At 49.6% G+C, this 20,781-nt stretch overlaps 1 protein-coding gene across 2 annotated transcripts in view; it reads left to right on the top strand.

The window, feature by feature from the left end:
• Positions 1 to 19,957, top strand: part of Rassf2 (Ras association domain family member 2) — a 35,976-nt gene extending 16,019 nt beyond the window's left edge. The window contains exons 2-11 of one of the 2 annotated variants that reach the window (XM_051144670.1): positions 3,679 to 3,769; positions 6,539 to 6,614; positions 8,867 to 9,018; positions 11,266 to 11,354; positions 12,213 to 12,373; positions 13,962 to 14,063; positions 15,427 to 15,478; positions 15,997 to 16,118; positions 18,004 to 18,101; positions 19,888 to 19,957. In XM_051144670.1, the coding sequence (XP_051000627.1) occupies positions 3,711 to 3,769; positions 6,539 to 6,614; positions 8,867 to 9,018; positions 11,266 to 11,354; positions 12,213 to 12,373; positions 13,962 to 14,063; positions 15,427 to 15,478; positions 15,997 to 16,118; positions 18,004 to 18,101; positions 19,888 to 19,957 (981 nt within the window). In that variant the 5' untranslated portion in view covers positions 3,679 to 3,710. Of the gene's footprint in view, positions 1 to 3,678; positions 3,770 to 6,538; positions 6,615 to 8,866; positions 9,019 to 11,265; positions 11,355 to 12,212; positions 12,374 to 13,961; positions 14,064 to 15,426; positions 15,479 to 15,996; positions 16,197 to 18,003; positions 18,102 to 19,887 lie in introns of those variants that run through there. The other variant, XM_051144669.1, reaches the window with a different exon arrangement.
• The last annotated feature ends 824 nt before the right edge of the window (positions 19,958 to 20,781 follow it).

Below are 20,781 nucleotides of genomic sequence, written 5' to 3'. Positions count from 1 at the left end.
CTATTCTCTAATTGGTATTCCCAGTAGGTTTGAGAGGATGTGGCATCAAAAGGGAGCTGTCTAGAAAACAGGGTAGATTGCTTTCAGATGCAAAACAAAATTACTAAATTACAGGTTGTGATGGAGGCAATGAACAAAGAAAGCTTTATAGGAAATACACTTGGTGAATTCGAGGCTAGCTAAATAATTCTGAAGAAAATAAGGGATGGAGATTATGGGTGAAGTGATATGAGGCTTGGAAGATTGGATGGATGGATGGATGGATGGATGGATGGATGGATGGATGACTGGTAGATATATAGATGGATGACTGAGAGATGGATGGGTGAGAGGATGGGGAGTTGGGAAGATGGATGGATGGTATGGAGATATGGAAGAGGATGGGTGGATGATGGAAGGATGAATGGGAGATAGAAAGAAGGATGAGAGGATGATCGATGGATAGAAGGATGGAAGGATGGGTGGAAAGATGCGTGGTTAGGAGAATGCATGGATGAGAAGATGATCAGCAAGTTGGGAAGGTGGGCTGATGGTACTAGACAGAGGGGATAAGAGATTTCAGAAGAACCAATAATGGAAAGAAGACAGGGATTAAGAAAAACAGAAAAGAATGTAGCTTCCTCTGTGTTTGAGGTGAGAAAATAGCCAGTGGCCAGGTTCATTCTTTACCATTAATCTGATTTTCACCAGAACCTGGCATTTGAAGGACTCTGACCAAGGTCCCGTATGACCTTCATGTGGTACCAGTCAGGCTCCAAGCGTTCATCCATCCCCTGGGCTTCACCACCAGGTCCTGGCTCCACTCTCATCTGTCTTGGGTGTCCTGTTATAAAGGCTTTTAGAACACTGCGTCTCTTGTTTCCTGTCTCTTCTCTAGGGGCTCCTTCCCCTCTGCCCACTCTCTTGGCTGGGCTACCTGGAAGCTTGCCCTAACCCTCTCTATGCTCTCCCTTCTGGCATGTTCTGACTAGAGGTTCACACTCCCATCTTATGGACGGGTGTGCCTCTGCCTGGATACATCTACCCTGCACATTGTCATCACCGGTTTACACTGACACTTTATTTTGGGGGGAGGTCAATGAATCCGGCTGGCTCCTAGGACCCAATGTAAACTCAGATGCATTGTCCTTCCTATGGGCCGCCATGGTCTCCCCAGCCTCACCCTCACCACCCCCCATAGAACTATCTACTTCTGTCCATTCCTACTCAACCTGCACACCAAGGGCAGGAAACTGTTAACAGGCTTTGCACAGCTAGACACACAGTGAGTGAATGCTTGTGGACCGGGAAGACCTGCAAGTGCATACAAAGAAGCCTTTTGGCATATTTGCTAGACACAAGTAGCTGTCATGTTAAAAGAAGAAGAAGAAGAGGAAGAGGAAGAAGAAGAAGGAGAAGGAGAAGAAGAGGAGGAGGAGGAGGAGAAGAAGAAGGAGAAGAAGAAGGAGAAGAAGAAGAAGAAGAAGAAGAAGAAGAAGAAGAAGAAGAAGGAGAAGAAGAAGGAGAAGAAGAAGGAGAAGGAGAAGAAGAAGGAGAAGAAGGAGGAGGAGGAGGAGGAGGAGGAGGGAGGAGGAAGAGGAGGAGAAGAAGAAGAAGAAGAAGAAGAAGAAGAAGAAGAAGAAGAAGAAGAAGAAAGAAAAGCTTTCAAACCAGTCTGCTTGTCCTATTTTTTTCCTTCTCTCTGCACAGTACATATTTACTGTGGTTTTATAGTCAGATTATGTTGGGCTTTTGGAAAAACACAAGTATTTAGAACTTAGACTTGCTGTCCTTATGTTCCCATGTTGAGTATACAGATGGCCTGAGAGTCTCACCCCAGTTGAGGAAGCCTTTTATTTACTTCCCGTGGCTGCTAGAACAAATCACCAACATCCAGGGCCTTAAAGCCACACAAGCTTATTGTTTTACAGTTCTGCAGGTCCAAGGTCTAGCTCCATTCTCATGAAGTCAAACTCAAGCTGTGACGGGGCACGTCCCTTCTGTCCCCACAAACACAGTGGGTTCAATTTAATGATATACTTGCTAAAGTATGTCAGGGAAGGCACCTGGTGCCAGAGTGCCTCAGAAATAACAGGGGTTGGTAACCATCAGGAAGGGCTGAACATATGCCTGCCAGAGCAAGGATAGTAAAGTGTTGAGGATGGGCTAGCCACCAGCCAAGCCTTATTTGCTGTCATTTTTTATGTTTTATGTCACTTTTACATTTTATAACTCTGTATTTTTATATTTTATTTGATTTTGAGACAGGGTTTCTCTGTGTGAATCCCTGGCTGTCCTGGAACTAGCTTTGTAGACCAGGCTGGCCTCGGACTCACAGAGATCTGTCTGCCTCCACCTTCTTTGTTCTGTGATTAAAGACATGTGCCACCATGCTCAACTTATAACTCTCTATTTTAATTTTTTTTGTGTGTGTATGACATTTACCTATTTTTATTTGATGTGTAGAAGTGTCTTGTCTGCGGTGTGTGTTTGTGTACAGAGTGTATGCAGTACCCACAGAGGCCAGAAGAGGGCATTAGATCCCCCTGGGACTGGAGTCAAATCCAGTTGTGAGCTGCTGTGTGGGTGCTGGGAATCCAATATGGGTCCTCTGGAAGAAAGTAGTTGCTTTTAATTACTGAGACATCTCTCTAGCCCCGAGAATTCCCTTATTGAAATATTTAGGGATGGGGGAGAAGCTAGTGATGTCACTACTGAGAGAAAGTCAGTGTTTTACTTTTGCATGAATCCATTGCAAGGGCCAGGGCTCCTCAACCAGAAACAGTTTTGATCCAACGGGGCCCTAAATCATATCTGGAGACTTGGACTTTTTTTTTTTAGTGCACATAATCTCACTTACTCTAAGCTTGTCTGGAACTTTCCCTCAAACTCATGATCCTCCTGCTCGTGCCTCCCAAGTGCTGCTGCAGCCGTGTGCTGCCACGCTCACTGTTAGACACCTTTGTGGTCGTCATGACTGGGGTAGTGCTGCTGGTTTCAAGCAGGAAGAGGCCAGGGGGTCCTGGCAAGCATCTTCTAATGCAGAGGGCAGAGCTATAAGAGAGCCCAGCCCAGCTGCACATTTCTGTAGGTGACACCAGAGGACCTGGCATATTAGATAGTAGATGTGAATGTATGCTTTCATGCACTTGGCTGTGTAGACATATGTGTATGTTACTGTAACATAAAATTAAACAAAGTGAGACTCTTAGTTTCCTAATCTAGTACTTGCTTTCTCCCATAACGAGTTCTCTTCACACACGGTGCTCCAATGACACTCACGCAGCCACGCTGCACTGCCAGACATAGCTTTATTTGGGCATTTCACCTGGTTTCCTGTCCTTGCTCAACCTCAGTAGACTTTGAGATCTCTCTGCCAGATGAGACTTTGCTCCGTGTGGCGAACATCCTTTGAGAGAGGAGACTCATTGGCCTTCCTTGGGACCAACTTGGTTTTCCGCATTTTCTTTGCCTGGGGCAGAGGTCCAGTTCTTTCTTGTGGGTGTTTTTTTCCCGAGGCTGAGGTCAGCAGGGGCAATATGGCGCCACATGGGCTCCGCTTACTTACTATAAGCAGCTCTAGCTGTGGATCTGGAGGAAGGAGATCCGCTCTGGCGGGCTTGTCTCCTTCTGTCTCCGGCTAGATCTAACCAAGGTCACAACCCAGCTCTAAACTCCGGCTTCTCCTTTCAATTACAGGCTTCTCCTTCTGATGAGTGAAGGAGGGAAGGATGGACTACGCTCACCAGACTGCACTGGTCCCGTGCGGGCAAGACAAACACATGTCCAAGTAAGACACCTTGTAATGTTGCTCGGCCAGTGGCCTGCCATGTGTGTGCTGGCACTCTGCAGGGCGGAGATGGAAGCTACCAGGAGAAGGAGTTGAACTTGTGTGGGCAGCGGGGAGATAAACAGCAGCCATAGATGAAAACATGCTCCAATGAGCCTAGCCCAGCCAATAAAGGGGTAACAGGACACTGCACCTTTGGGAACCCCAAACAAGGCTTCCAGAGGGAGGAGTTGGCTGCTTGCTATGCTACCGGCCTGCCCTTTGTGCCCCCAAATTCCCTCTGAAGTCTGAAGCCTAAGGGGATGGATGAAGATGTGGGCCTCTGTAGGGGTGCAATGCTCCCCAGTGAGGTGAATTTCCTTGGAAGAGAAGGTGTTTGTCTCGTCCTTCTGCCATGTAGGGAGCAGGGAGGAGGCTGTGAAGAACCAGCCCTCGCTAAACAGCGAATCAGCTGAGAAGTGAAATCCTGTTGCTTTCAGGCTTCCTGGTCTAAAGGATTTTGTCACAGCTGCCATAAGTGGACACAAACACTGCTCTCTGCCCCTACTGTGGTGTTGCCTAGGGAAAGAGCAGGCTGTGACAGTGTGCCCTGGACTGTCGTGGCTCTGACTGAAACAGGCACAGGCACCCTCTGGATAAAAAAAAAAAAAAAAAAAAAAAAAAGGCAGGGTCAGTGGGGAGTGGTGACACACATTTATAATCCCAGAAACTTAGGAGACTGAGGCAGGAGAACTTACTGGTTCAAAGCTAGTGTGGGCTGTGGTGAGTTCAAAGCCAGTTAGGGTAATGTAGTAAAACTCCACTCAGAATTAAAAAGAAAGAGAGAGCTGGGGATGTAGCTCAGAGATAGAGTGCCTGCCTAGCACCTCCACTCTATTCCATACCACGAGGGAAGAGGAAGGAGAAGGGACTGGTCCATGGCTTTCTATTCACTGGGACAGGCTTTGCTGATGAAACGACAGAGGTTGATTGATTGGCATCCCTCTGAGGTCAACCCCAGGGCCTCATGTGTGAGGGGCAGACTGAGCTGAGCCTTGAGCCTGTCCAACCATATGTTTTTATATCAGGCACAGGGATTTTAGCTCTTGGGTGCACCCCACCTTTAAAAGTTCTTTAGCACACCTGAGACTGAATTGTTTGAGACGCTACACTTGGCCACGTAGAGGTGGCTGTTGCATGAGACCCAGAACATTCTTACATTTTCGCCAAGGGCTTCCCTGGGGACTCGTGGTGAGCAGCAGGTTTGAATAGCATGGTGAGCCTTTGGTTGGGGTTTTGTGGAGTCCCATGTTCCCTCTAACTCAGCCCGGCTTGTGTAGAATGATTTCTTCACTGAAGCTTAACTTGTCTGAGTTTTAAGGACTCTCCTTGACTTCTATTAGCATCCAAAATCTCTCCATTGGCTGGCTGGGCTTAGAAAGGCTGAGACCTGTCACCTCTTCCCTGGGAAGCAGGCCGACACACAAGATAGGCAGCCCCCTCCCCCCAAGCTGTCACTCATGATGTCCCTCATGGAGTGATAACAGCGGGCTCATGTATCAAGAGTGGAAGACTCCCAGGGTGCCGACAGCTCCTCTTGGCCCCTGTCTGCTCATGGCTCTTCAAGGGGTCTGGCTTCTTTCACTTAGTGTAAGACACAGGAGATCCATCAGTGTAACATGTGGTACATTTGTATATTCATTGCGGGCTTACTTCATTCCACAACAATAACTCCCTTTATTCATCTATTCTGCTGATGAGAGTTTGCTAAACACAACAGGGGCTGCATCACTGAAACCTAATGTTGGGAACCTCATGGCCTGTGGGAGGGAGGAATCATCTGTGGGAGGGGTGACAAATGAAACTCAGGACAGTGGTCTCTTTTCAGGCCCTGGGGAAGACCTCCAGGGACAGACCTGGTGGTTTACTTTCCTTACACATTTAAACATAGTAGAACTTGTGACCTGTGACCTTTACAGTAAGGGTGAATTCTTTTGGCTGATAGCCAGAGCTCAGGGTTAGGGCTTAGGGAAGGATCTGTGATAAATGTAAGGATAGAGTCTTTTAGCGGAGGATGCAAAGTCCGTGGGACCTCTTACACAGGGGTGTGTTCTGCTCATTGCAGGATTAGGGTCTAACCGGGATCAGGCTATTGGGGGATTCGGTTGGGGGCTGGCTCCTAATAGAACAGCAAAGGATTACTAGACTGACTGATCACTTTTCATTCTGGCATTCCACGTGACTAGGCCTGATTCATTTTCTTCCATTGAAGAAAATAAGCCCCTGTGATTGGCTTCTCCAATGCTTTCTTTAAGCTCAGCCTCCTACAGCCTAAGTCACGTTATCATCCTGAAAGGGCTAAACATTTCAGAGCTTTGTGAAGGCCGGTAGCAGTTAACCTGTCCTCACTCACAGCAAGCCTGAGAGAAGAAAGGCCAAAGAGAGGCGGAGAGCCCCTGTCCAGATGGGAAGGGCATTTGTCTCTGAATCTGTGGCTTACACCTGCTTGCCTGTGAGCTGTGGCAGGGTACTAGAGATGCTGGCCTTTGTCTACAGGCTGCCATAACGTTCCCAGGGTGCTTCCTTATGTTTCTCTTGACCTTGATCATGGGAGAAGGTGTTGATGGGTGCTCGGTGCAGAACTCTGTATGTATGTGTGCATGTGTGTGTGTGTGTGCATACCCATGTGTACGTCTACTCAAAGGTCCACTGAGACCAGTTGCAGGGTGGGCAAAAAAGAGAGTGACCGCCCTGTGGCAGCTTCAGCTGGCAACGTGTTTCTCCCCCAAGGAATGAACTTCTCCTGCATCTGAAAACCTACAACTTGTACTACGAAGGCCAGAACCTGCAACTCCGACACCGAGAGGTAAGGCGCCCCCACGGGAGACCTGGAGGCTCCTGCCCTGCTAGGGCCCAGTCTCTTCCTTGTCCCTCCTGCTATGGCAGATGACCCCCCTCCCCCAGGACTCAGGATGCCCATGGGTGTCCTTGAGATTCTTCGCAAGGTTCCCCAGTTCCAATTTTGATCTAGAAAGTTTGGGTGTTCTGTTCGAGAGGCGTTGCTGTCCAGGCTCTGTCTCAAAGCCAAGTTTACTCATCCTAGATCTGTTTCTGTAAACTATAAAGAAGCTGGTCGGGATAGCTTCTACCCCAAGTGATCTTGGCTGACGAGAGCATGTTGTCAGGTGGCTAGCCTCTGGTGATTTAGTTCACAGAAAAAGGAAGCAAAGTGCTGAACTTTAGAGGCAGCTGGTGGGCAATAGAGTATAAGGCCTTTCCCCCTGTCTCTTAGAGCACTCCACTTAGAGTCCTATTGTGAACTTAAATCCCACCCTGTCATTGGGCAGTATAAAGGGGCGATGCCAGGCCTGGCCAGCTGGAAACCACAGAAACAGCCTGAGTACATAAAGTCTTTCTCCTTAGGACCACCAAATCCCCATCTCTCTCTCCCATCTTGTTTTGTCTTGCCCTCCCCACGAGGAGGATCGTTTGGCCCACGTAGGTTGATCACTGAACAGATGTCCTGAAGTCCCTCTCTGACACCCGTGAAAGCTTGGGTTCAGAAGGGAGAAAAGAAGATTGACCCTTAACTGGTGGCTGGGCCATGAGCGAGGACCAGGGCCTTGAGTAGCCATCCTGCTCCTATCCTTGTGCAGCTGTGAATGCACACACAGCCTGACAGACAACTTAAACGGAGAGAGGATTTATTTGAGCTCATGGTTTCAGAGGGTTTGGTTGGCGGTCACTTGGCTTCATGTGTGCAGGCAGAATGTGCTGGAGGTGGGCGTTCATGGCGGAAGAATTTCTTCACATCATGGCGGATAGGAAGTAGAGACACACAGGAAGGTTACTAGAGGCACCCACTTCCTCCCCCTAGGCCCTCCTTCCTAAGGGTTCTGCCATCAGGGAGGCAAACACTTAGCCCACAGCCCGTTGGAACACCTTGTAATCAAACTGGAACAAACCTGTAGTCAGCTCTCCCAGATGTCAAAGTCTAAATAAGACTGGAGGGACTGCTCTTACATTCAACCCCTTGTTAGTCAACAACCTTTGAAATTCCTGAAGGATTTATTCACCTCATGGGAGGCATAGTGGTGTGTTAGATTATGGAAAAAAAAAAAAAAACACTGGGAAATTCTGTTTTAAAAAATAATCAGATTGGGTTAGAGAGATGGCTCACAACCAAAAAAGAAAAGAAAAAAAAAAAAAATCAGATCAGAATGGCAACTAGCAGCTAGCAGACACTTGACACCTTTTAAGGCAACAGTTCTGCTCTGGGAGCATGTCCTGTAAGCAAACTTGGGGAAAGCTTTGAATCTCTGTTACCCAAAGTTAGGTTGGACTGCTAAACACAAGGGGAAAACAGCCAGTTCCAGGGTTTTGTTCTAGTGTTTGATTAGTAAGGCCAGTCTCTGTTATTTTAAGAAAGATTCTGACCCTCTCTCCCTTCATCTCTCCTTTTTTTCATCTTTGTTTCCCCCTCTCCCTCTCTTTTTCCCTCTCTCTCTCCCTCTCTTTTTCCCTCTCTCCCTCCCTCTCTCCTTTGCTCTCTCTGTCCCTCTCTCTCCCCTCTCTCCCTCCCTTCTTTTCTCTTTTTTTTATTTGTTTCCCCCCTCCCTCTCTCCCCCTCCCTCCCCCTCTCTCCCCCTCCCCCTCTCTCTCCCCCTCCCTCCCCCTCCCTCCCTTCCTCCTTCCCTTGTCTTTTTGTTGTTGTTTATGTGCTCATTCTGTAGCTCATACTGGCCTGGAACCGATGGCAATCCTCCTGCCTCAGCCTCCAGAATACTGGTACTAAAGGTATGTGCTATCACATCTGGACATTGTATTCTGATTCCCTTAAAGTCATTAAGATAAAGACAGAATGAAGGTGTGATGACTTGCACTTGTACATTTCCGTTTTAAAGAAGCACAGGGTTTGGGGAGTATGCAGCTGGGGGCCTCCCATACGCTGCCCCTAGCCTTCCCTCAGAGAAGCCCCTTCACCAAAATGTTTGTGCTGCTGGCCTTGGAAGTCAGCTGCAGGGAGCTGGGAACTCCACAGCAGAATGTGCCGCAGAGCTAGGGTTTGCCCATGCTGGCATCCTCTCTGGGCTCAGCGCCCCGCTTCCTTCACGGCAGGAAGAAGACGAGTTCATCGTGGAGGGGCTGCTGAACATCTCCTGGGGGCTGCGCAGGCCCATTCGGCTACAGATGCAGGATGATCACGAACGCATCCGCCCCCCTCCATCCTCTTCTTCCTGGCACTCTGGCTGTAACCTGGGCGCACAGGGGTGAGTAAAGAGGGGCGAGTTTGATGGTGTCTGGTGGCTCCTGGTCCAGGTCACAGCACCCCCCCACACACACTGCTACCTGCCATGGATTTGGGATGGGGAGAAAGGGGCCTCTGATCTGACTCCACAGGCACAGAGTGAAGAGGGATGGTTCTATGTCAGCAAGGGGGAGGCACTGAGGAACGGGCGGCAGAGGGTCCACCCTGGAGGAAAGCCTTGATTCTCCAGGCTTCTTGTTAGTGGTCACTGATCCAATCCTGAGGCTTCTGACAGAGCGCCAACCCACACACATCCTCCCTATTGGAACGAGCCTGCTCTAACATATAGGATTTGAACCCGCTGATCAAAGCTCTCTCCTTCTTGGTGGAACCTAGTAGAAGAAAAGGAATGTTCTATGTGAGCCAGCTAAGCGAAGTCAGCCAGGGGTCTCCTGTACACCTGGAACAAATCATGGCTCAAGGCAACAGTCTAGGGGGGGTTACCCTATTGGTCCTCACCACAAGGTCACTGAAGCCCACATCTGATCTCCCACCTTCGCTGGCCAAGTGAGCAGCTGGACTCTGGCACAGGGCAGATCTTTTCGTTCTCTCTGGGGCTTCAGTTTTAAGATGGAATGACTAGCCTTGTTCCCCTTAAAACTTGCTGAGGTGGGCGGCATTCCGGCCAGAGCCTGGGTGGAGTATGCTGGCCACTCAGCCAAAACCACAGTGATGTGCTTTCTAGTCTAAAGGGGGAAGTGAGCCTTCCCTCTCCACTGGCTTCCTGGAACGTTGTCACGTTCCACAGCCAAGTGTATCATTCTCTGTCGTTGAGAAATCCCTACAGAACAGCCAAGCCCTTGAACCGGCCGTGCCTCTTCCCAAGAGAACTGAAGGAGTGAAGTTGTCCAACCCACTAGGCCTGGAGAACCCTGGTCAAGGCTCTCAGGCTTGCTCTCAGCACTCCGGCTGTGTGTCAGTTCCAGCGGGCCAGACCCTCTCCATGCCTGGTTTTGACCTCTAGATTGTTACATTCTCTTCTCCAAGTGAGATAATTTTTTAAAAAATCCCATTTTCCCATGATGCCCTGGGTTGCAGTTGCCCAGGGGTCCTTCAGTCTGCACTCTTGGTTTTTCTCCATTCTCCATGACAATAAGCTGGTCTGTGAGGCATGTAAATGTTTTTTTTTTAAGGGTTTTCAGAAGCATGTCCCAGATGCCAACAGAACTTAAATGTTGCCCGCAGAACTGTGTGTTTGAGATGCCCAGGCCAGATTCTGCTTTGGACCCTGGAGAGAGGTGTACTACTTGGGCCAAGTGGCTTCATTTCTCTGAAGGGCACAGACTGAGGCTTAGCTGGCTATGAGGAGAATTTCTTTAAGCTTTTCAATTTTTATTTTCTTCCCTTAAAGCCACCATCCACCCCTGGAACACAGGAAGTCCCCACTCTTCTCACCTTGATCCTTATTGTCAAACACGATTCTCCCTTTTGATTGAATCCTCTGTCGATTTTGGATGTGTTTTTCTGAGCTGCCTCCATTGCTCTTTAGAGCTTTGAGGATGTTTTCCCAGTTGCCACAGTAAACTTAGGTCTCACCTCAAGTAGCCTGCTGTGGTCCTTTCTTCAGCTTGCAACCCTGAGAGCATCCATTGCTCCTGACGGGTAGATGCCAGAGACAGCTTTTAAGATATCCCTTCAACAGAAAGAAACCCAGCCTGGCCGGTTGTGGTGGCGCACGCCTTTAATCCCAGCACTCAGGAGGCAGAGGCAGGCAGGTCTCTGTGAGATCGAGGCCAGCATGGTCTACAAAGTGAGTCTGGGACTACACAGAGAAACCCTGTCTCCAAAAACCCAAAACCAGACCAAACCAAAACATCCCCTTCCCCCCAAAAAAAAGAAAGAAAAAAGAAACCCAGCCGAGCATCATGTCCCGAGAAAATGAGCCATAGACCCCACATGTGCTTTGAGACTCGGTACAGACCACACTCAGGCTTGGTTCTGGGTCTGATGAGTTGGGTTCTTGTGCCGCTGCAGAGGTGGGGACTGAACACCTTTCTCCTGAGCTCCTCACCCCATCCACCACTTAGGATGGGATCTGGACCAGCCTCCTGGATGCTCAGCTCAGCCTGCCTGCCTCTCGCTTGTCTGGTATGCTAATGCTCTCCTGCATGGCGTACATAAAAGCTCCCATTGCAGGGAGGGGGCCATAAAATTGGGATGTGTCCTCTCAGGGTCTAAATAAGTCTACTCTCTATTTGCCAACCCCCAGCACCACCCTGAAGCCCCTCACCATGCCCACCGTTCAGATTTCAGAAGTGGATATGCCTGCTGAAAGCTGCGAGACACTCAGCCCAACAGGTATGTGAGCTGTCGAGGGGCCTCCTGCTAGAGGCCAGCCGCGTCACAACTGCTGTATTTTAACTCGTGATTTTGTGTAAACATGTAAGATCCACATGGATCCGATACCCTTTTAAAAAGTTAAAAAGAAAACAATATAAAATCTCCCACCTCCTCCCCTTCAGTTTCCGTCTTTCAAAGCAACCTGCACCATCCTTCATGATGAAATAAGCAAATGCATGCAGATTCATACAAATCCAAGCAGATGGCCTGCTGCCACCACTTGGAGCAGGTGCAGCTCCTTCTTGTCCTCTCTCCAGACAAGTGGCAGCTTTTGGCAGTAGCTCTGGTCCTGGAGTCCCCTCCAGGCCACCCTTTGCCCTCCTGTCTGTGGCTTTGTCCGGCTCTGAGCACCTCATGTGAGTTGACTCACAAAGGACACGTTTTTTTTATGCCTGGCTGATAACAATTCAGACTAAGGCCTCAAGGTTTGCGCATGCACCCTGCAAGCCCTTGGGCCATGCTTAGCTTGAGCTAGGAGATGTTCTCAGTCTCATTATGTGTATTAACTTACTTCAACCCTCACTATGATCACACAAGGCAGAGGCTCTTGTTACTTATTCCTTTAGAAAACAGAGGCACAAGGGGCTAGGGAAACAGGGTGGAGATAGATCTCAGATCTGAGCCTGGGGAGCTGGCTCTGAGGTCTGTACTTGGAACCTATGCACTGTTACTCCTCAGTAAATTACACGTTGTGTCTCCTCCAGCAGGAAATCGTTTTTATAAAGCTTGTTTTCTGGAGAGACAGTGAGTGCCATAGTGTCGGCCTCAAAGGGAACCAGGCTCAGGCAAACAGCTCACTTCTCCCTTTCTTCCCAGACTCCAGGGGCCTGAAGCCCGTGCAGGAGGACACCCCACAGTTGATGCGCACACGCAGCGATGTTGGGGTACGTCGCCGTGGCAATGTGAGGACGTCCAGTGACCAGCGGAAAATCAGACGCCATCGTTTCTCTATCAATGGCCATTTCTACAACCACAAGGTAGAAGCTTCATGTAGGAAAAACCTCAGAGGCGATGTCACCACTTCCTGGGGGCTGCTGTGTGGTCTCTGGGGCACACCTGGGAAGCCAGGCATTTTTTGGTTCAGTCTGAGGGTTATGAGTGGGATGGAGGCTTTGCTGGCTTGAGAGATATGGGGGGGGGGGGCTGGGTAAGGAATAGTCCTCGCTAGGTATGGGAGATTTCAGGAGCCTGTATGAAGCCGACTTAGCCTTCCAAGCTCATGAACACATCACACGAACTCTCCCCTTGTCTTGGCAGCTCAATCTGGGTAGTTAATTCCTGCTCTCACCTCTGGCCTCCTCCAGCACCCAGCGCTCTGTTCTTTCCTCCTGACCTGAGAAGTAATGATCCTCACTTCATAATAAGAAAACCAGGATATGAGCCGGGCGTGGTGGCGCATGCCTTTAATCCCAGCACTCGGGAGGCCAGCCTGGTCTACAAAGTGAGTCCAGGATAGCCAAAGCTACACAGAGAAACCCTGTCTCAAAAAACCAAAAAAAAAAAAACAAAAAACAAAAAACAAAAAAAACAAAACGAAACAAAAAAAAGAAAACCAGGATTCAGTAGTGAAAGTACAAAGGTTTAGTTCATGACTTTGCAAAGTTAGTGGCACCCCAGAGAAAAGGCAAGGAGGTTAGAGCATTGTTTGGCACAGTGTTTTTTTGCTTTGTTTTGTTTTGTTTTTTAAACAAAACAGTTACATATAACTGACCTTTAAGTCTCCAATTGGTTGAGTTCTTTAGGGAGGTACTCTTCCCAGAGTCCAGTATTGCCCATTTCCCCAGACTCCCCATCCTATTGGCTCAGGTGGCAACCTTTTCTAATTTCTGTCCCAGGGCTTGGATTTCCCTCCTTTTCTGATCTGTGGGCTCAGTCACGTGGCCGACTGCCTATAGCTTTTCAACCCTAGGACGAACTGAGACTGTTTACTCCAGTAAGCATGGACTGCCAGCTAACAGGAGAAGAAGGCTCTGTGCTGGTACCTCCTGCGGCTCTGGGATACTCTGATGGGCTGCAAATGCACGCCCTGAGTGTGGACCACAATGACATATTCCTTTTCCTGGTGTCGTCTGATCCTCCCCCCCACCCCCCAGCTGTTGACTGCTTTTGAGGCAAGGCTGCAGGTCTCAGCTCTGCACACTGCCACCTTGGAGGGAGGGGGGACCCCAAACTATCTAACTCTTCCTTTCTTTCTGATGCTCAAATCCCACCAGAAGCAAGTGCCTGAAGGGAGGGTGGCCAGAGACCACCTCATGCACAAATGCATACTGGGAGGCTGGTCTCTTAAGGGAAGGGTCTTTAGGAATGTTTTGTTAGTCTGGTCTCATCTCTACTCTAATCCTACTCTTTGGAGCTCAGACCAGAACTGCCCAGGAGAGCAGAGTCTGAGTGGGCCAAACCTTGAGGGCCACTTTGTCTACATTTGAGCCTGATGCTGGCCAGAGCACTAGGGGCTTTCCACGGACACAGTTTGAGTATTGTTGTCACTGTACCCCTTACTCCACGGCTTTTGATGCTCAGTCCTTTCCCCGACTCCTCCCCTAAGCAGCACTCTTCTGTTGACAGACATCAGTGTTCACGCCAGCCTATGGCTCTGTCACCAACGTCCGTATCAACAGCACCATGACTACCCCACAGGTCCTGAAGCTGCTGCTTAACAAGTTTAAGGTAAGTTCTCTCTCCATTGGCTGTGAGCAGCATTGCTGTCAGGCTGAGGGAGCTGGGAGGGGTGGGGGCGTGGAGGGGGGGGAAGGGTACTGGTAGAACCTGCCATTTCCCCCAGTCCTCTACAACCCATGATCCCTTGCTTAGGGAATGGTGCCTCCCACAGGAAGCAGATATTCCTGCCTCGATTAACATCATTGAGATAACTCCCACAGACCCACAGACTCTAGACATCCCTCTGTGGCTCTAGATTGTGTCAAGATGACAATTAAAATACCAAGTATTATTTATTTCCTTTTTTTTTTTTTTTTAAGATGAGACCTCACTGTGTTGCCCAGATTGTCCTCAAACTCCTGGACTCAAGTGATCCTATGCCTTCAGCCTCCTGACTGGCTAGGGCTATATAGGTATTAGCCTGGCTAGTGTTCTCTCCCACCCCAACCCCTGCACCACGGTTTTGTTTTTTTCTATATGTTTAGTTTTTGTGGGGCTAGGACCTCAAATCCAAGTCCTCACACTGAGCAACAATACCCTCAGCCCTTGTATTCCTGTGTTTGTAAATTTTTACTTGTTAATCGTGTATCCATGATGTGTGTATTCAGGTGCATGTGCTGCCACCATGCATGTGCGGAAGTCGGAAGTCGGGAGACAGCTCTGTGGAGCTGATTTCCTTCTTCCACTTTTGCGTAGATTCCAGGGATCATGCTCAGGTGGTCAGGCTTTACATAGCAAGCACCCTTGCCCACTTAGCCATCTTACTGGCTAGGATATTATAATTTTCATGGAAGCCAGTGCAAACCAGGACACAAGGCTCTGTGTTTGAGTATCCATGCATCTCTTGCTGGGTGGCTGAGTGGGACAAACTGCTTAGCCTCTCTGCACTCCAGAGTTCTTATTTGTAGAAGGAGGGTGGTGCCCACCTCTTATGGAATGCTCTAGTAGGAGATAAGTGAACACATGCTAAGTGTGCCTTATATTTGGTATGCATCAACTACTTCAGTTTCAAAAGTTTGAAATCTGAAATGCACCAACCTCAGGAACTTGCGCAGTGACATGACTCAGACATCACCTCAGGTCTCAGGTTTTGTGGAAGGGTTGCTAAGCTGGTGAAGCTTCTGTTGAAATCCCCATACCTGAAAAAAAAAAAAAAACCCCTCTGAAACAGGAAATACATCTTCTCCTGAACATTGCAGAGGAGAGATGCTCGGCTGCTATTATCTAGCATGATTGACAGCTGGCTGCCTGCTGCCTGTCCTCCTTGGTTGTGGATAAAAGGCTCTTACTTTGCAGAAGAGCGCAGAGCGGAGGCAGAGGGAATGGCTCAAGGCTGGGATGTCTCACTGGGTTTCTTTTGCTTCTGAGGCAGATTGAGAATTCGGCAGAGGAGTTCGCTCTGTACGTGGTCCACACCAGTGGCGGTGAGTCTGAAGAGCGCACTTCAAATCCTTCAATTAACTCAAAATAGCATGTTAAGAAAAGCAACAACAACGACAACAACAACAACAACAACGACAACAACAACACCCTCTATTCTGTTGTTGAGGTTTCCCTAAAATAACAAATGTTGTTTGTGCCCCAAAGCCTGGTGGGCTTTTGGAACAAGTGCCCCAGGGGAATGCCGTGTGGACAACAACACTAAATCCCACTTAACTGTCTCTTAGAAAATGCACTGAATTTTCTCTAGAGGCAGATGCCCAATTCCTCCAGAGTGGCATCTTCCTGAGGGTCTGAGGCAAAGTAGCTTATGTGTATGTCGGGGCGTGGGGGCGGGAGTACTTTTAAAAACAGACACTGAATAGCTTATCTTACCACAGTCTGACTTGTGCAGCTGTGTCTCCTGAGGTGCCTGGCCCATTTGGACCCCTGAACTGGCCAGCACTTCTGGGGAGAAAGGTCTTGGGCTAAGCTCAGCCTGTCCTGGTTATGTTGCTTTCAGAAAAGCAGAAGTTGAAGAACTCGGACTACCCCCTGATCGCCCGCATCCTCCAGGGCCCATGTGAGCAGATCTCCAAAGTCTTCCTGATGGAGAAGGACCAGGTGGAAGAGGTCACCTATGATGTGAGTCCCTTTGCTTGGAGGTCTGTCCTCAGCAGTGAGCGGGGGAGGTCACCTATGGTGTGAGCCCCTTTGCTTGGTGGTCTGTCCTCAGCAGTGAGTGGGGGAGGTCACCTATGGTGTGAGCCCCTTTGCTTGGAGGTCTGTCCTCAGCAGTGGATGGAAGGAGTCACCTATGGTGTGAGCCCCTTTGCTTGGTGGTCTGTCCTCAGCAGTGAGCGGGGGAGGTCACCTATGGTGTGAGCCCCTCTGCTTGGAGGTCTGTCCTCAGCAGTGGATGGAAGGAGTCACCTATGGTGGGAGCTCCTTTGCTTGGAGATATGTCCTCAGCAGTGAGCGGCGGGGGGTGGGGTGGGGAGGTCACCTATAGTGTGAGCCCCTTTGCTTGGAGGTCTGTCCTCAGCAGTGAGGGTGGGGAGCATGGGGTGGGATGGGAAGGAGGCATATTGGATTAAGGCATAGCTCTTTGGCCATCTTGTCCCCTGTGGCTTCCTTTCTTTAACACTGGGTTCTTTTGATAGCCGTTGAGGGTGGGCTCTGTGGGGATTGTTAGAGAGGATTGAATTTTTGAGCCCCCCCTGAGATGCTGGGGCCCTGAGGACTTTGGAAGCAAGGTCTGAACACCAAGAGCTCTGCAGGGAATTTCTTTTTTCAGGCATTAGGTGATACAGTAGCATGCACCCCCACACCCACGTACCTTATAGCATTCACAGTTTTTCTCATGATTCTACCAGCTGGTAGCAGCAGCTCTCTGTGTTAGGCTCTGGGTGAAAAGCAGTGGCTTCCTGGGCATGTGGAGGCGGGAGACTCTCTAATAGTCTATTTCCCCTCCTGGGCCACCCTGTCACATGTGGTGGCAAATAAAAAGACTGTCTCAAACAAGGTGAAAGATGAGGTTTTTTCCCTCTGACCTACACACCATGCTGCATGCAAGCCGTTTACTTAAGCGCCTGTAGTAACACACACACACACACACACACACACACACACACACACACACACACACATCTGTAAACAATTTTTAAAAGAAGAAACTAGTCTGAACCCTGGAAGCACATTTGAAGCCCTCCTCTCAGATTTCCAGTCTGCAGGAATTCCAGTGGCCTCCAAAGGCACCCAGTAGGTGGTAGGCAGGGGACCGCTGGGAGGAAAGTTGGGGTGGGGTGGGGGGCCCCCCCAGCAGATCGGATAGGGGCGGTCTGGTTGGGGAGAGAAAACACTGTTTCCCTAACTCTCTGGAACCACTCACTTCCTGGCAACAAGCGCCCATTTGGGGGTCCAGAGACAGAGACCTAAATCTGGGCTATGTTGACTCTTTACCTTGGCCCTGGGGAGAACAAAGCAGTTTATTAAGGTCATTTTTCTGGTCTTTGTTTTGTTGCAGCTCTGAGGATGAATCCTAGAGCTTCCCGGGGGGGGGTCCCCCCCCAGCACCAGAAGGGAACCCTAGAGCCACCCCCACCCCAACCCTAGGAGCGCTTTCTCTGAATCACCGTATGAAAGGAAGTGCTGTTCTGTTCTGAGTCACCAGAGTTGTGGATCACAAAAAAACTAAACTGAAAAGTAACAAGGTGGGGTCATGCCAATGCAGGTCTCTTTGTGCAGCTGTGGCCAACCTGGGGTAGGATGAGGCCTGGTCCTTGTCTTTCAGGACATCCTAAATAGGTTTCTGCTGGCTTTGTGCCTTGAGGAGAGCGATGGCAAAGTCTTTTTTTTTTTTTTTTTTTTCTGAGACAGGGTTTTCTCTGTGTAGCCTTGGCTCTCCTGGACTCGCTTTGTAGACCAGGCTGGCCTCGAACTCATAGTGATCCGTCTGCCTCTGCCTCTCCGAGTGCTGGGATTAAAGGCGTGCGCCACCATAACCATGGGATTTGCTTCCCCTCCACAGGTGGCCCAGTACATAAAGTTTGAGATGCCAGTGCTTAAAAGCTTCATTCAAAAACTGCAGGAAGAAGAAGACAGGGAAGTGGAAAAGCTAATGCACAAGTGAGCAGGGGGCTGGGCGCGGGGGTTTGTTTCAGGGCTCTGGGCAAGGAGCGCTGCTGTTCAGCTGCCTGCTGGGGGCTGGTCCCAGGGGGGCTGCCCATCGACAGACTTGGATCTCAGACCGGGGACGTGGACACTGGTTTCCTGTCTCCTGCTTCTCGTGTCAGCTGCTTATTTGGATGTGAGCTAGGTATCAAAACATCTTTCCTTATATCCTTCTATCAAAGAACTCTGGGAAAGAATGAGTTGGCTTCAAAATCTCTTTGGAATCTGGATTTCGAAATAGGAAGGTTCACTTTCTCTTGCCTGCTAGTCTATTGTCAGTCCTGGAACCAAACGCTTGCTCAGGGCTGGGTAATTTAAAAAAAGAAAAGAGATTGGTTCGGCACGTGATGAAATTTGTGCTCACAGTTCAAGAGCGCATGCGCACATGGCTCACGCCTGCGTGGCTTTGGGGAGGTCCTTATGGCAGACGGCAGGACAGTGATGGCTACACGTGAGGCAGGAAGCCAGAGAGGGACTTAGGCTGAGCCTTTTATAACAACTTGTTATTTTATGAATTAATTGGAGTCTTGTGAGCCCATATTAATTACTATCACTCAGCATCGCCACACGGAGACCAGGCTCCAAACACAGGAACTTTTGGGAGGAGGCACGTTCAAGTGATTGCGTTGGCGATGGCAGGTGCTCTCTCAGCTCTATGATTAGGCTCCCAGCAGCAAGCCAGCTTTCCTTCACTTGAGGCTTAGAGCCTGAGGTTGGTTGAGGACAAAGTCTGGAGGTCACTTGAGGGTCAGCACAGGACCTGGACTTAAGGCAAAGAACGCTAAGATGCAGAGGTTCCTGGGACCTTAGAAAGGGGGTCTTTGAGATGGAGATGTCCTGAGCACCTACTCTAAAATCCTTCCTTCCTGTCTTGTCCTGTCCTGTTCTTCCTTCCTTTAGAGGTGTCTCTTCTGGAAATTTCTTTCAGGTTGAAGAGTTCGGCAAAGCTTCTTTCTGGGGAGGAATCGACTATTTCATATTAGTCACAGAACAGACCTCCTTTGTGGACATAATGGCAAACTGTTAGTCTGGTGCTGAAGAGTAAATCCAAATTCATATTTGCTGCTATCGGTAGTTAGTATGACAGTAGCAGACCTTTTATGGAACATGGCTTTTACTTCATAGTGCAAACTCCAAGTGTGAGGACTATGCCCCCTGGCCCCTGTGCCATGTGCCCACTCCAGCATCTACAGTGTTACAGCTCAGGAACGTCACGAGAAAGCTGAACTCACCCACCAGCTGTGCGGCTGTGTGCTCAGTAGTTGTTAGAGCCTCTTCTTCAAAAGCAGGCATAGGTGTAGGTGGACCCATATGAGGTCACCATTTTGATAGGCTCCCCTAAAAGGTGAAATACGGGTAATTGTGTAGGTTCCGGCCTTGATGAAGGTCCATGAGATACCCTGCATGTGGAGTACTGTGCATAGTGGCTCCACAGAGTACTGTGCACAGTATCTCCAGCACAGTAAGTGCTCGGGGAACCTGGCTCTGCTGCTGTTCGGCATCTTCATGTTTCCTGTCACCATTTGCCACGCTTTGTAACCATAACGAAAGAGTCTAATTTGGAACTGGCCTCTTTATTCCCTGTCATTCTGGGGTGGAAGGACATGTGAAGTGGGCGAGGGTGGCCAATGCCGAAAGCTAAGGAGCAGGTTGGTTGGGCTCCAGTGTTGCTTGGGTGGGGGGAAAGGCACAAGAGGTGTGTTGCAGGCTGCCACCTAATTCAGGCTGCTTTTGTGCCCAGGTACACGGTGCTCCGGCTAATGATTCAGCAGAGGCTAGAGGAGAGAGCAGGGACCCCGGAGACCATCTGAGCCATGGGAACGAAGGGGAATGCAGACATCACTCCAGGAGCCGCGGCTGACCCAAGAAGACCCATGGCAAGCTAGGTGCTGTCCTTCCACAGAAACCTCTGCAGCCCTCCGAAAGCCAGCACTGCTCCCTGGAGGAGGATGCAGAAGCAGCAGACAGCTCCCCATCTCTGGATCTCCGCTGTTCTTAGACGTTCATTCTAAGGAGGATCCATAAAGTGCGTGTGCTCACATACCTAAGTGTATGCGCATGTGTGTACTTACTATGTCCATGTGCCTCCCTGATGTTTTTATATGCAATTAAGTAAGAAGCAGACAGCAGGTGCCACGAGGCTGGCACACTCGCTGCTCCTGTGCAGGAAGAACAGGGGCGTAGCTGAGGCCCCGTACCTCCTCCCGTGCCAACGGCAGCCACACACATCTGCCACATTTGGAAGGGAAGAGGATTCTGCAGGCTCGCCCTCTGGAATGCCTGAAGGTTTGTAGCAGAGATTCTTCTCGTTTGCCAAGAAGGGTGGATGACTGTGAGATTCTTGGGAATTAGGGAAGTGACAGCTCCCGTGCCCTTGGGGCAAGTCCAACAAAAGTGGCCAAGTGAGATCGCCATCACTGCGGGGGCAGATGCAATGAGCCTGTGAGTTTTCACACTGGAAAAGTGATCATTGTAGAAAGCACAGTGACTGTCCACCCTGTCCTATGTGGGCACCTGGAAACAATACATCAGGCTCTGTTCTTGGCCTTTTGGACACTTCTGGGTGTTTCTGCCTTCTCAGCTGCCACTCCAATGCTCGGGTTCCTCCCATGTCCGAAGAATGATCTGGAGTACG

This window comes from Acomys russatus, chromosome 4, assembly GCF_903995435.1.
Source record: "Acomys russatus chromosome 4, mAcoRus1.1, whole genome shotgun sequence".
NCBI classification, from domain to species: domain Eukaryota; kingdom Metazoa; phylum Chordata; class Mammalia; order Rodentia; family Muridae; genus Acomys; species Acomys russatus.
This window is presented reverse-complemented; position numbering and strand designations above follow the sequence as displayed.